This window comes from Cyclopterus lumpus, chromosome 18, assembly GCF_009769545.1.
Source record: "Cyclopterus lumpus isolate fCycLum1 chromosome 18, fCycLum1.pri, whole genome shotgun sequence".
In the NCBI taxonomy this organism is placed as follows: Eukaryota; Metazoa; Chordata; class Actinopteri; order Perciformes; family Cyclopteridae; genus Cyclopterus; species Cyclopterus lumpus.
In genome coordinates, this window is record NC_046983.1 from 10,555,605 (window position 1) to 10,571,439 (window position 15,835).

The window sequence follows — 15,835 nt, forward strand, 5'->3', positions numbered from 1 at the left end:
CTGGTGTCTAGTTATACTGTCAGCTAGTTGTTGTTTTAGTACTGTAACTCACACTTCGGTTACTTTATTTAAGTAACGGTATTTCATCATACTTATTAAACAAAGAAGCCACGATCAGGCCTACTGGAGTTATTTAGTGGCTGGGATTTGGGGAGTCACAGAAATGCTGGCAAGTTTCGACCCAGGTACGGACTTGGCAGACACTGAGCACTGGAGCTCCTCCATCTCGGTTGGAGGGGGGCTGCACACACAGCACAAGCTGCTGATGGATTGACACAGAGCCAGCCAGCCGCTGCACCACAGCCCCCGAGAAAATTGTGAAACAAAAGCACACACGCGCACACACACACGCACACACCCACACACACCTTTACTGGTTATGCTTCACTCCACTACTGCAGTACTTTGTGATGACAGAGTTTGGGGAACTGCAGTAGAAATGGGGGGGAGGGGTGCTGGGGGGGCCGGGGGGCATAAAGGCTCAGCAACCCAGAGGCTCATGACGGGCAATCGATGTGACCCTTATTGGGCGATAAAGAGAGTTGATAATGGAGATGAGAGACTGAACATTGCCACTCGTTGCTGCTGCTTGTAAAATAAGACCAAGTCCCATCAACATGGTCCATTTTTACGCCAATAACCTGTGAAAACTAAACCATGACGATTTAATAACAAAGCTGATGGCTTACTCCTTAAATTCACTCCTATATAAAAAATAAAGCGTTTCGTGTGTTGCAATAGCTGATATTAATTGTGTTGCTGTCTTAAATTATTATTTTCAATTATTTCTACCATTAACCAACTCTTTTTTCCAAGTCTGTAAAATGGAATTTTAAATCCACATCACACACACAATCACAAAACCCTGACGCACAAGGTGATGTCCTCGAACTGCTTGTAATGTCTGACCCACAATCTAAAAATAATCAATTTAGAATGATAGAAAACAAAGAGCAGACATCCCATACCTCCACATTTATGGAATCTGGAACCAGATAAGGTGTCGGCATGACACGATCAACTAATGACCAAAATAGTTGATGGATTTACTTTTCTGTGTATGAACCGATTTGGTAAACTGACAAAATAATTCAAGCACTAGGGCGCACTGTCTCACCTCTTTTACCGTGGCATCATCAAAGAAGACCCATTTGGAGGACTTGGTGTGAAAGGCAAAGGCACAGTAGTGACGGCTGGAGTAGCAGATCATCCCCACCAGCAGCAGCTCTCCCTTTTTGGCATGCTCATCTGTCACCCTGTAGAAGAGCTGTGTCCATGCGCAGGCACACACACACACACACACACACACACACACACACACACACACACAAGAGTATGTAAATAAATAAATATATTCAGTATATATATGCCACAATTAATCATCGGCAGCTTCAAGCACTGTAGTAAGCGAGCAGGCAAGTGAGGAATGTCGGTAGCTAGTTCAATCAGTAACTCCATCTGTTTATAGATTACGGTCTGAGGGAATGAACCGGCATTGATTTGACCATCAGTACGAATAAGTGCTGGTTTAGAACAGCGCCCTCATAGAACGTGATATCTTGACTAACTCTGCAGTGGCCCACGTATTCTTATTATTGGCCTGAATACCAACATACAGCCCTAATTTCTTAAATAGTGTAAAAATATCAGCGAGACAAAAAACGAACGTTATGAAAATGTATGGCGTACTGCATTGAGCAGAAGCATGGAGGGTTGGTTGGTTCCGGGTTTCTCCCACCCATGTTTCCAGCACAGCCGGTTATCCGCCTCCCTCTCACTCTCTCAAACAATAGAATCCAAAGCAAGCGATGGGGGTGGAGGGCTCCCGTTTACACCTAATAAAATCGCATAAAACGCTCCTTAATGAATTAAGGCCTTTGTGGCACACTCGTGGGAGGGGGGGGTTCTTCTGTTGGTATGCTTTGGAAACGCGCAAGAGATCAAATAAATGGGTTGAATAGTTCAAAGAAGAAGTTATGTAATGCGCATTGTACCAATCTGAACTTCCCTTATTGATTTGTATCGCTCGTGAAGTTCAAACACAGTGTAGTCATGTGAATAAGCTACAGAGACATATTTAGTATGTTTTTGTTTTTTTAAACTGCAGATAACCTTACCATATTCATGTGCGTGAAGATGTGCTTTTAGGGCCAAACAAGGAGTTATAGGTGCCCACATGTGTGCATACTTACGATCAACAACGTGTGAATGTAAACACTGCAACGAAAGCAGTCTTGAACACATCGTTTATCCCCGTCTAGTCAGCCCGTGTGTTCCCTCAGACAGCCACAAACACGCTCAGGAAAACACAGAAATGAGGGGAGGGGCTTTCTGACAAGCTGACCAAGGCCAGCAGGGGCTTTTTGATCAGTGGCGCTGGCCAACTGGGCATTGGGTGTTGACCGCTTACGCAACAGCCCCGACTTACAGAGGAATAAATCCCCACTTTATTTCCCACATATGTTCTATTGCACAAAAATAAACTGACCCTAAAACTTAAAAATAAATAAATAAAATAGCAGCTGTGTGAGTGTACACATTTCCAAAAATGATACTGACAAACTGAACCATGTCTGGAGAGAGTTATTTTATATCCTGTTGTATAATTAATTACTTCATCTGAAAAGGTCAGTCAGATAAAATGTCAGACAATTTTAAAGAGAAGTAAAAAAAAAAAAAACAGAACACTAAAGTGTAAAATGTACATACAATGTTGTTTAAAGAAAACTCACTGCAGAAAGACTGAGATGAGGGCCCAGTGAGCGGATAACGTCTTCTGTGAGGTCTGACTGGTCCGAGTCCCAGACGAAGCCGATGGTAACTATCTCTGGGGAGTTCATGAGGACCCGTCTGATCCTAATCTTCTGGCCACAGTTGCTCTGAAGAAGAAGGACAAAGACATATCAAATAAAAAGGCTAGTTTTACCCAAAATAAACTTCACCCAATAACCAAGGAAAAATATCTCAAACTAAATATTTAAGAATCACTACATTCCCACAGAATGATGAAATTGTGAAATAAATTATGAAATGCGCATTGTACCAATCTGAACTTCCCTTATTGATTTGTATTGCTTGTGAAGTTCAAACACAGTGTAATCATGTGAATAAGCTACAGAGAAATATTTAGTATGGCCACTTACTGGACAGTTACGAAGGTCCCCTATCGTACTTGCTGCTTGTAACAGTTCCCCAAATGACTCGTCTCTGCGCTGAAGCGTCTGTTGACTGAAAAACAGATGAGATGCACCGTCAGCAGACGCATGGGAACGAACAAGCGAGGAAGAGGAGGGTCGACAGAAACAAATGAAGATTAAGGCATGTGGAGGGGAGATGTGTGTGGAATATCAGCAAAAAAAAAGTCATGACCTTGTGACAATGTGCAGAGAGCTCAATGAAAAGTGAAAACAGAGTGGAGCTGGACAGATGACAACGGGGAAGCAGAGAAAGTTTCACATCGCCTGTGCCTTACCAGAGTGCGGTGGTGGAGACATAATGCACCAGCTCTGTAAACGGCAGTGGGTCGGAGGATGCCCCACAGCTACGGCACACAGACTGCAGAGGGGAGAGAGTCCAAGGCGGTGATGCAAAAAATAAAAAGATACCCATATCTGAGTTCAGCACACATTTCTGCTGTCAATGACTAATCATCAAGTTGGCGTGTCATTTTCCATCCCAAAAAAACAAATCAGAAAGAGTCACAGTAAGGAGAAATTAAACAACAAAAAAACTCATTCATATAAACTGTGGCAGGAGATTCTGATTTTAGACATTCCATGTGATCGGTTATAAACTGTGGGCTTTGTAGTATCCAACTCAAATGACTGACATTATAAAAAGACATTCAATTTAATATATAAAGTTATCAATCTCCCTCCGACTAAGGCAATCCTCATTTAGGCTTGGTAATATTTGCCTAATTGGGTGCCCTGAAGTCTAGGTGGAACAAAATCCACCGACTGCGCCCCTAAGGGATTTAGTCTAAAAGGTGTATCATCTGTTTGATTTAGAGATAGAACTGGTCTGGGACAGAGTCGGTGATGAGCATCCCAGCCACAGGGAAGGGTGGTGGTGTGCTGGGATTTTTAGTACACCATCTGCAATTCATCTGGTGCTGCTGCATTGTGGAATCTGACCAGAAAAACACCCACCATATTCCTCTGGGTGGACCCAGCATCAAACCATGACGGATTGGGTTTCTACCATCTCCGACAGTGATTCATGTACCTGTCTGTGTGTGTGTGTGTGTGTGTGTGTGTGTGTGTGTGTGTGTGTGTGTCCTGATTAATCCTAACATTGGCTAGTGTGCTATGCTTGTCCACACATTACTGTAGAGGCTGTGCAAACAAACACTGTATGAACTAACAAATATATAAGTAAAACCAAGTAAACTAACATAATACTTCCTACTGACCTGCTCATAAAGTGTCATAGCAAACTTTTGATGCGTGATGCAAGACTTAGAAGTGCAGGCATCCGTTTCCTCAGGCACAATGTGCAGGTGGATCCTCTCCAGTATGTTCTCCTGTGACACAATAGGAGATCCATCAGGTATGGGACAAACCACCTTTTTACAAGCACTGCAATTTCTTTTTACAACAAAACAGGTATTTACGAAAGCAAGACAGCAATGCAATCGGACACATTGTTACATATCGATATTTCAAATGGTGTCATGTTGTAAACCTGACAGCAGAAGGAACACGTTTAAAGAGCAGGCGATCCTGCAATTTAGCTCCCACCTGTTTCTGTGGAGCGCTTGTGAGTTTATAAAATATTCAGGCTGCAAGGTAGGCCTGCAAAGGTTACAGGCACAACTTCACAGCCTGTTAACCTGACACTGTGCACATAAATTGTGCACTTGCGCGCTGCTGCCAATGCATGACATGGTGAATGCTCAAGGGGCAAAGATCTGTCTAGGATTAAGAATTAAAGATAGTCTATGAAAGAAAGGAACTTTGGAACATAAGCTTCGGTCTTAGATGAATGAAAGTCACTGTTGAGTTTTAGTATGGGGAATTGGAAAAGTAAGGTCATGGTTGCACGCCCCTGCCAACTAGTCTCGTTGCAGTTTTCATCCATGTCTGTCAAAAATGTGATCTGTTCGAAATGTATGTGAAACTGTAAGAATTAGCTTGTGAATTCTTCAGTTATGGCAAAAATAAAACGTTTTTGTGAGGCCAGTGACCTTTGCTCATCCTTGAAGCCAAGTGGACGTTTGTGGGAGATGTAATGAAATTCCCTCCAGGCGTCTCTGAGATTTCACATCCACGAGAATGGAGCGGACAGATAACCCAAAAATATAATGCCTCGGGCCACAGCCATCACGGGCACAGAGGCAGAAAAAGAACAACGCACCAACGTTGCTTTCTCTGCCTGCATTTTCATTATGCGTTACATTTGTGAGTAAGTTCTTGTTTGAGAAACAAAGTGACACACATACATGTCCAAACTTGCATAACCCAGTGTTCACTTAAAGTGCAGTCCTCTGATCTTCTGTTCAAGAAACATTAGCTTCTCTCTTTGTTTATCCAGTGCAGTGTAATTGGACTTCCTATGTGGATAAACAATGAATGCGAGATTAATGGGTATACGGTTATTAAGAGGTGATCAAAAGTGTGAAAAGAACTAATTAGGCCGGATGAACAAGAGAAAACAAGGTTAAAATAAATTAAGGGGGAAAAAATGCTGCAGCATCCGTTTCTTGGCTAATGGTTAAAGTCAGAATAAAAAAAGAGAAGAAAATCCCACTGCGGTTAAGGGAAAAACACATTGCGCCTAAGCAATGCTTAGCTGTGCCAAGCAGAGCAGACAAACTGGCACCAATATGTAAAAAAAAAAGATGAAGGACGCATAAAATCGACTTCAAAAAAAGGCACAGAAAGGATGCGGAATAATATCGTAGCACAAAACAGAGAGGTTCAAACACAACTCTGGCGCTTATATAACCTGTCATGATGATATTTAGCGGCAATGTGGCAGGGCTTGATGGGAGGGGAAGGGAGGGACAGAAGCTCTTTCAGTGACCTCGCCAAACAGTTTGTTGCCGTGCATTACCCAAACTGTGTGGCAGGGGAGCACACAAACATCCCTCTCCATATACACTCGTCTCCCTCCACAGGACAGACGTGTTGCCACAGGAACTTACAAAGCACTCTGCGGCATCATCCATGAAGCCCAGCTGGAAGCGCTGCTCGTCCTTAAAGGTCTCTGCCAAGGCGTGACGCAGGTTGTCAGAGGGCAGGGCGCGCTCCCGACTGTGCTGGAACTGGGAGAAAATGCCCTGAAGAGGAGAACAAGAACTTGTTTGCACATCGAGTATGGGACTTTTTGTTTTTTTGGTTCATTAAGAGCATTGTGTGTCACCCTCGCTGCTCAAATGACACAGTCCAGATATGCGAGCCAAACAGTTGGCACATTCATAAGGACAAACAAGAATTAAACCGTAATGCAAGCTTCTGATTGTGTTCTACCTTTAATGCACAAAAGATGCAGGACTCTCCCAGACAGAAGTGACCAGGTAGCTGCCTCAAGCTGCGTCGGAAGATATCCAGCTGCCAGAGTACCTACACAAGAGAAAGGGGAGGTTACCGTGACTCTACACAATAAAACGTTACACTGAACATGACATCAGAGCATCTTTTAGGTGGGAAAGATTTCATGTACAAAAACTTGACAAATATAAGAGTTTATTTTTGTTACATGTGGCAATCAGAGATCAGGACTAAGTCTCCAAGGTCATTAGGATGAAGAGTGGGCGAGGGGAAAGACAACGCCGCAGGTAATGATCCTCTTCAACCAGCTCATCGGTTGTCTCACCCTCTGAGTCACAGCCACCGCCAGTGACCTCACTGTGGTTCTGTCTGCAATAATGAACTAACTCGCCAGTTGACCAATAGTCTAAAACAAGACAGTGACTAAGCTTTAAAAATCCCTAAATAAATGATGGTCATATTGTCAAGCGGGTGGAACATGGTGTACAGCTCATGGTAGAAGGCAGCAATAAGTGAAACTAATTAAGTTGAACGAGCAAGTGCCAAATTAAGAACAAGGTAATGGATATAAAGTTTTAACTACAGTACAATTTAATTTAATTTAAAGCTAAAATATGTTTTCTAATGAATGCCAGACTGTCCATCACTTTGGTGCAGACTGACGCAACAAAAAGTGAACACTCGAGAAACACAGAAAACTGGATTTATTCCAATAAAGCTCAAAGCATAGTGCTCCTAGATCCTGATAATTAATGAAAATGAACAAATCAAGTTATAAACATATTATGGTTCTTAAAAAAATGCCTACACCTAAAAAGAAGTATACAGAAACCTCCTTAATTCCTACTTCCATTTGACATACACACATTGCTCGCTGTATTGAAAGGCCCATAACGGATGTTTTAATTATTTCAGCAACTGTTGAATTGGATCCAGACAAAACAACCAAATCAACTGGACACGCCTACCTGCACAGCGCTGTTGAGGAAGCAGCTGTTCTGGCCCGGTTCGTTCAGCAGTCCTTTGGTGGGGGCCAGAGACAGCATACTCCCCGGTTGGTACGATTTCCCCAGATTGCCCCCCGGCTTCCTGAAGAACTTGACCCATGCCATTGGATAGAGGGCTCTGCCTTTAGACAGGTGGGATGGTCAGATGACGACAGGCCAGGTTGGTGCTGGGATCAGATCCCTCGGGCACCTGAAGGAGTGACACCCCAAGAGTCGGGTGGTAAGTTATTCCACGAGTTGCAGCAGCTGTCCTGTCACACATGGGCTTCTAGTCCATTTCCGCAGCTCATGTAGAAGATCCTTTCACTATGTCTGCTACAAAAAAGGCCCCCCACCAAAAAAAAGTAGTAAAAAAAGAAGGCCAACACAAAAAAGATTACAGTCCAAGTCTTTGTTTTGGGAATCCTTTGATAATCAGCGGTCTAATACTGATGATGAGATGCGTTTTGACGACGGAGTCATATGCCACGGTCATCCTGTAGTCTGGCTCAGCGCACACCGCGTCAGAAGAGATTCTGGAAGCTAATTCTGCCACATGGTCCTGATGCTATTTAAGATGTGCAGCTGCACTCAATGGTCCCTCTCAGAGGTCCATCCATAGCAAAGACTCGTCCAGGCTGCACAGGAAACACGGCTGGGCTGCGTTGTAGAAAGAGAAAATATGATGAAATTTTTTTAGGTTGATATTATGGAGTTTATTATCATTTACTGCTTGTTTCTATTATGTGAGCACTATTGTTTTCTAATATTTTAAATTGTTCTTTTCGCCACAACATTTTGTAGGGAAGAAATTATCTTTACTGGAATGTACTAAGACTACAGACTTCATATCTCTGCTCAATCTGGGTTACATGTCAACAAAGCTTATATATTAACTTTTACAAACACCCTTTGCACCGGAGGCGTGTCAAACTAAAGTTGGCCTCAGCTGAAGTTGCACATTAACATTCAGACAAAATTATTTCAGATTCCTAAACAATAGAAGACAAACAGCCAAGAGACATTTAAAGGAAACAAAAAAGGTAATGTTGACCTGGAGCAGGCCTCGTATAAACACGGTAACTACAATTAGCTTGTGTTCATTCTGTATATGGACATGATTATTGCAAAGAATAGCAAAAGAGGACACATTAAAAAGGTCTCCAGTCACTACCGGCAAGTCTTCCCCAGCTCTCAATATTGATTGCCGATGACCAGTCTTTCCAACTCTTAATATTCAATTTGACTGGAAGGCAATAACTTTGTTATTTTCACTGATTAATCTGTTCTTTTTTTCATCCGAATCAAATTATTTGGCTGAACAAAAATAAGGTCTTTGTTTTACCGGAAACATTTAAATAATTTGAATCTTCTAACCGTCCAATAGATTCACTATACAGCTGTGTCCCTATTACCAAATAGACTGCAATGTGATTTAAACAAACTGAAAACAGAATCGTGTAACCTGAGATTTTAAAATGCCCAGACATAAAATGGTGCCTCAAGTTTCTTTTTGTCCATTTTGTCCGTTTCCCCGGCATTGACATTCTTTTCTGAACTACAAAAGACAGCTGGCCCGACCTATTTTTTTTTTTTTTTTTTATTAACACGAGATGAGCTGTGGAGAACGTTGCAACAGACCACTGAAGATGCAGTTAAATTTATAAAACGTGCACTCTGCACCTCTTAAAGCAGGACTGAACACTACTTTAAGAGGTTTGATGGATGAATATGTTTGTGCTCAGTGGGACAATGGAAGCTGTGTCTAGGTTATTACGATCGTGAATGCCCCAAGAGCGACATACTACATAGCCACGGCCTGCATTTGTTTTTTAATATGCTTATTACGATTTTTATGGGATATTCTTTCATGTCATTGTAAATTATACAAAGCTTGTTGTGTGTCTTTATTGAAAACTGAAGTTGCGGCAAAGCAAATGTACTTTCGGCAACAAGAGAGAACAAAGAAGCAACAATGAGCAATAGTTCCTTGTGTGACCCATGGTGATTCAGCCTTATTTAGACCTCAACACCTTAAAAGAATAAACCTCAAACGTGGTGTTATTTAGTGAGAGGACAACACAATAATAAAAAAGAAACACTGCCCTACTTTGCACAAACAATGAAACTTCCCTCTTGTGACAGTCTCCAGCCGCACAACAAGTTTCAGCCAAAACCAGTTGGACCACATTTCCATCCTGGTATTTTAGGAATCCACAATGGTTGATGATGATAATGATGTTGCAACAACGTTACCTTACAGCAGGTTAATAGTGCAACCTGAAGTTCAGTATTTACACGTAGTTTACGTGACTGAACTACACATGCTCAGGTCTTTGCCTCTGTACGTCGTGTCTGGACTCGATTGCAATCAGCATTCCAAAGCAATCACTTAAGCTCCCGGTTGCTTAAGAGCTGCCGTTTCTGGATTAGTTTCAGGCCCACCTTTACCAATGACATCACGTGCCCCAACATGTTGGTACTATGTGTATGTTTCATAAGGGAAAATTAAGCCACGGCATATATTGGGTCACTGCTGACCACGGGAAGAGTAAATATGGCCCTGCCTGGTCCTAAAAATATTATTGCATTATGGTGGTCCACTTAAACTGCAAACCTCACTTATGCTGTCTTTTAGTCTGAGTAGAATTGGCACTGGCTGACTACAATTCAATGACATAATTTTCGCTTGAAAAAATTATGCTCCAGTACATGAGGGCAAAGAGTATTCTTTTTTTACCTCTTAAAAATAATACGACGTAATATGTTCGCCCTTACTTAACAATAAAACACATTACTTTCACTGTTATTTAATTTCCCTTTGTGATATGACGAGGCCATCGCGGAAGACTTGGTAACATGAGTGCCACAACCAGATTTCTTTTTCCGCCACAAGAAATTAAAATTACATTCCAGGCTTATCAGATTAAGCATGACACTTTTCATCTGACAACATCATGTGACCGGCCCCATGTAGATTTTGCACTGCGGGACAGGCGCACATTTTTAGACATGGAATGGCTTTACAATCCAGAGAGGTTAAAGTGGCACATGAGCAAGTATACAGATGAAATATGAAGAGTTGGAAGTACTGATGCATATTATTATGATTTTTCAATAAAAGTACTATTAATTGCCTTGTATATAAACCTAAGTGGAGAAAATGAGTCAATTGGCTGGTCACAATATTGTCTAGAAGCAAGGTTTACGTCACTACCCAATGCAAGCCAAGACGTCTGTTCACACCCTTCCGTTTCAACTCTTAGCAGTGAATAAAAACATTTTTCTTCAGGCGGATTTCTTTACTTCGGATAATCCTCACTAGTTTGTCCAATTTGTTTTTTTTCATATAACTCTCTGGGTTTATGCTCATATGATAGTCAGTTCTTTGTTCAAAACTGATCTTTTATATGACAATTGATGGATAACAAATGGCCCAGACAAGCCGGGGTTTTAAATTTGGCTCAAACACATTAAAGAAGTGGGGTTCAGCCATATGCAACGCTGTAAGATCAAGAGCAGTGTGTATGAGAGAAGATGAAATCGTTGATCCCCGTGGGAAAATTAGGTAACGACTGCAGCAAAAAGTAAAATTCAGGGAGGTAAACAATACAAAAATCAAGGCACCATACATAAATAGCACCACTTGAAATAACAGATAATAGGACAAACACCAAGTCGTTAAACTTATTGTCATTGTGTAGATAGTTATTGCTTTACTAATATAACCAGACATCCCCTGCACAGTGTGAATACTTGTATACTCGATTTCCTCGATCTAAGAAGCCAAACAAAAGACGTCATTTAACTTGTTCTCAGCAGCACCAGTACAGGAAGTCCAGTCTTCCTTTATAAACAAAGGCTTGCTCACACTTTGTCAGGCAAGGTCCGGGTTGGACTTGTTCCTCGTCATAGGGACCAAGCTAAGACGAGCACCTTGGAGCAATCAGCCAAAGGAGTCAGTAAGATGTGGGCATGTTTGGTGTGAAGGCGCAGGGAGTCGGTTGCTATAATCTAACTATTAGTGATCCGTTGATGGATAGCCTCATTAGGAAGGATTCAATTGATCTCCTTTATATGGTAATGAAAGGAGTCGCTGATGAACCAATCTGTGGTAAATTGAGTCACCGTAATTCAAGGCCTGTAAAATGCAAAAAAGGAAACACATGGTGGAAACCGCACAAAGAGAGAAGACACGATCGATGTATCCGAAGAGGCCTTTGTTGGAACAATTTAGCCGACAGGTTCACTTCCTACTACCCATAACGATACCGACAATTCTCTCTACATCAGTTCTTTTAAACACCAGAAATGCACACAAGCTCCAATAGGTCATGCATACTTTAAATACATTTGTAATCCTCCCTTTCCTTGATAAAACACTCGCCCGACTGCACGGTACACCATTCAGCCTCTCTACAACTTCTGAGACACTGAGATAAATTGATGTACGTCCTATCTTTTTCTCAATGCAGATCAATATATCTTACTTTCAAGCTGGTGAATTATCGTGCTGCATGACAGCTAAGAGCGTTCCCCCGTGTTACTCCTCAACTCTGACACACCGTTGATAAATGACTTTCCTTTGGGGATTACGTTCAACAGCAACTTCGACTCCCGTGGGAGTGCAGTATTGTGCATCCTTTTATCTTCTATTTTTACGGAAATTAAATGAGTTTTTAATCTATTCTAATAATCTTATACATTATAAAGAGAAACATTTTTACCTTCAGGCAGGTCATTTCAGAGTTATGTTGAGTCCATACTTTGTGACCTATGAAAGTTTAAACATTTAATATTTTTTCTTTCCCACCTACACAGACACTCTTTTATGTAAAATGCTGGTTGATAATGGACTCTAGAATTAAACTGTTGAGTTGCTAGAGTAACAAACAAAAATGTTATAAGATACAGACTTTAATGTAAAACAAATTCTATAAACAACCGTTTCTTAAACGGATGATTTGTGGAGCATCAGCTACACCTGAAAATGATCTGGGAAGTGTCATGCCCGCGAAGTCCGGTATCCAAATGAACGGACTAAAAACTGCTGAGCAACGTAACAGATTGTGTTGTATTTGAGATTATAAACTGCAGTTTCAAATGCTGCACTGCTCCTATTGCTACACAAACTTGTTATAAAAGTGTACTTATCTTAGTTAGTTACCCCCCACTGAATTTAAAAGCATTGCCTGTTACACAGTGACAATTAATGTGGCCGTTTTCCATGTCAAAGAAATATATATATAATAAATAATATTAAAGAAATAATAAAAGAAATATATATATCCATCCATCCATCCATTTTCAATACCGCTTATCCTCATTAGGGTCGCGGGGGCGCTGGAGCCTATCCCAGCTGACATAGGGCGAAGGCAGGGGACACCCTGGACAGGCCGCCAGTCCATCGAGGGCACATGTAGGGACATACAACCATTCACTCTCACATTCACACCTATGGGCAATTTAGAGATCAATTAACCTGCAGCATGTCTTTGGACTGTGGGAGGAAGCCGGAGAGCCCGGAGAGAACCCACGCTGCCATGGGGAGAACATGCAAACTCCACACAGAAGGACCGCTCTGACCGGGAATTGAACCCGCAGCCCTCTTGCTGTGAGGCGACAGTGCTAGCCACTACACCACCGTGCAAAAAAAAAATATATATATATATATATATATATATATATATATATTTTTTTTTTTTTGGATGCGCTTGTGCACACTTCTTAGATGTCTGACTCATATGGTAAACACTGAAACAAAGTCGCATTTTTATAGAGAAGTCTCACAGATGACAGTCTCCCACTCAGAGTTCCACTTTATCTCTGTTCTTCTTCCAAAGTGGTGAAATAAGTGTCTGCTTTTTTTGTTTGTTTACTTCACTTCCTCTCCGTCGACACAATATGCCAATTTTCTATGATTTAATGGATTGGCTTTCCACAGTTATCCCTTCAGTCTGTTTAGTTCAATTAAAAGTTGCGACTGGGCAAACACACAAAAGTCTGGAAAACCACAAACCACAAGTAGCCACCACATGCAGCCAAAAGAAGCAATAAAACATGACCACGGATTCAAAAACACTCAAAACTGTGAAACTCGACTGTAACATTCCCTACGGACTGCAGACATGGCTTAAGCCTTCAGGCAACAATGCAGCGGTCGTTTCCTGTGTGGGCTTCCTGCTCAAAGGACTGCCGCCTTCCAGCACACGGTGACCGTATTCAACCCTGTGAAACTGAACAGGTCACCAACACCACGCTGAGTCACCCATTATTCCTTGCAGTGGAAAAAGGGGGAACAAAACCCACAGGTTGCAGGATCCCATACTGCAAAGAATCTGATTGAAAAATAACATCCTCCTCTCCACTTTTATAATTGACACAAACACACACACAAAGTGTGACAACTTTTCATCTTAACCCCTGAGTCAAGTGTGTATAAATTCATCGAAACCACATAGTAAATTGAGCAAACAATGCCTTTAAAATAAAAATAATAGCACACTTACTCCAAGAACTCTTGGAAAACAAAGCGGTGACAGAAGGTTCACCGTCCAAACTGGTTCTTCAGCATGTTTCCGTATTTAGTTTACCATCTTGGTCCGAAAGGAAATATTCCACAACCATCAACATAAAGGTTGAGTGTGTATGGTGTCTATACAAGGGGGGAGGACCCTGATGATCTCACTGCTTCATCACCACTGTGCTTATGGGACATGAGGTGTGCTGCGTATAGAGGGGGGGGGGGGCTTCTCTAGATGCGTTCACGAGCGAGGATGAGCGTCAGCAAACGAGCTCTCCTCTGAACTTGTGACTGCTCTGTCGAAATATATAAAACAGGGTGTGCAAAACACAAATTACGCAAGGTGAAACCTCTCAGTCCACAACTCCACAACTCCACAACCCCACCCACCCCCCCAACAAAAAAAAGTATTGGCAGTTTAGCTTAAATCATGAAGTGACACGACACCTCAAAAGACAGGAGGGAAAGCTTGACGTTTCGGTCAGTTAATACGTATTGTATCGGCCCGTGGAGATATTGCGTGGCAATACAAACTGGACACGAGGAGTGTGGTCACTTCAGCCTCGTTTTCGTTGTACTATAGTTACACATTTTAAATATGTATCCCGACACATTGCTAACTAGCGGTCAACAACAATGCGACTGCGGACGACTTTTAAAAGACAATTAAATATGTGTGTTTTACTGTAGGTTGAAATGAACAATAAGAATATATATTTTTTAAAAGGACTAAACAAGTCTTCTGGTGTTTGTTTTTTTTAAACACACTTACACGGTATTAACATGACTTAATACCTGTGCTAACTAAAGCTAGCTAATGCTAGGCCTTACCTGGTTTCCGACTTACCTGAGCCCCAGGTGAGACTACATTTCCGCCCCACGTTCCGCTGCCGAAACAACAAAAAACTAGCAAAGTTTGAAGAACTATCTCAACTTCAAATAAAGAGCAACTCACCTCGGAGACAGAAACAACAAAGAACCAGATAGTGCGGTAATATCCAGTGAAAGCGAGAGTTGGAAGTATGTTCGTTGAGTTTCGGGAAGAAGGGAGGAGGAGGAGGGGAGAGAGAGAGAGAGACTGAGACGCCGAGGGAGTCGCTGGTTCAAACGTGACGTGACTTCAAGGCAGAGACACTAAAAACTAAAAACACCACCGGCAAAAAAAAAAAATAAAAAGAAGAAGAAAGTATTGCGTTCACGCCGCTGAAACTTCTGGCTATTTTTTTTTTTGGTAGCGTTTCTTCTCTCACCGAGGACACAGCAGCCGTCTCTGTCCACTCGCGATATATTCCTCGGAGGCGTGCGGCGCTGCTGCGGTTCGCTTGATGCGCGGCGGTAGTGAGCAATGGTCGCTCGGTCGACTTCGGCACCTGAAATACTGGATTAGAGATGTTTTCGGAGCTGAGATGTCAAACCCCGCCTCTTCAACAGTGTATTTACTGCAGTCTGCCATGCTACTGTACACTACTGCCACTGCTACACGCGCGCGCGCACACACACACATACACACACTCTCCCAACACTTGCAGAGCCGCAACACTGCTGGCAGGCAGACGTTTCTTCATGGTGCAGGGGTTGAGAGTTAGCCCTCAAAAGTGCGTAGTGTTAGTTCACATCCGCAAAACTGCCTTAAAAAGTAGCTCGTCTTTCGAAATCACGTCAGAAACCACTTCAGCGTTTATGGTTCTTTTTTTATTTCATTTTTTTTTTCTCTCAGTTTTTTGTTTTTCTGCATCCAGGGATGAAACAAATAAATGTCCCAAAGCCAGCAAACTACCCAATATAATATCTGCACGCAGTGCATATGAAGCAGCGTGGTGGTCCGTGACTGT

At 42.1% G+C, this 15,835-nt stretch overlaps 1 protein-coding gene across 2 annotated transcripts in view; it reads right to left on the minus strand.

The window, feature by feature from the left end:
- The window catches only part of LOC117747972 (inactive ubiquitin carboxyl-terminal hydrolase 53-like), a 28,028-nt gene extending 12,685 nt beyond the window's left edge, over positions 1 to 15,343 (minus strand). The window contains exons 1-9 of one of the 2 annotated variants that reach the window (XM_034557526.1): positions 14,959 to 15,343; positions 7,463 to 8,140; positions 6,474 to 6,566; positions 6,149 to 6,283; positions 4,415 to 4,525; positions 3,473 to 3,555; positions 3,144 to 3,228; positions 2,733 to 2,879; positions 1,118 to 1,267 (exon numbers count right to left, since the gene is read on the minus strand). In XM_034557526.1, coding sequence (XP_034413417.1) covers positions 1,118 to 1,267; positions 2,733 to 2,879; positions 3,144 to 3,228; positions 3,473 to 3,555; positions 4,415 to 4,525; positions 6,149 to 6,283; positions 6,474 to 6,566; positions 7,463 to 7,606 — 948 coding nt within the window. In that variant the 5' untranslated portion in view covers positions 7,607 to 8,140; positions 14,959 to 15,343. The remainder of the gene's footprint in view (positions 1 to 1,117; positions 1,268 to 2,732; positions 2,880 to 3,143; positions 3,229 to 3,472; positions 3,556 to 4,414; positions 4,526 to 6,148; positions 6,284 to 6,473; positions 6,567 to 7,462; positions 8,141 to 14,958) is intronic. The other variant, XM_034557527.1, reaches the window with a different exon arrangement.
- Between the last annotated feature and the right edge of the window lie 492 nt (positions 15,344 to 15,835).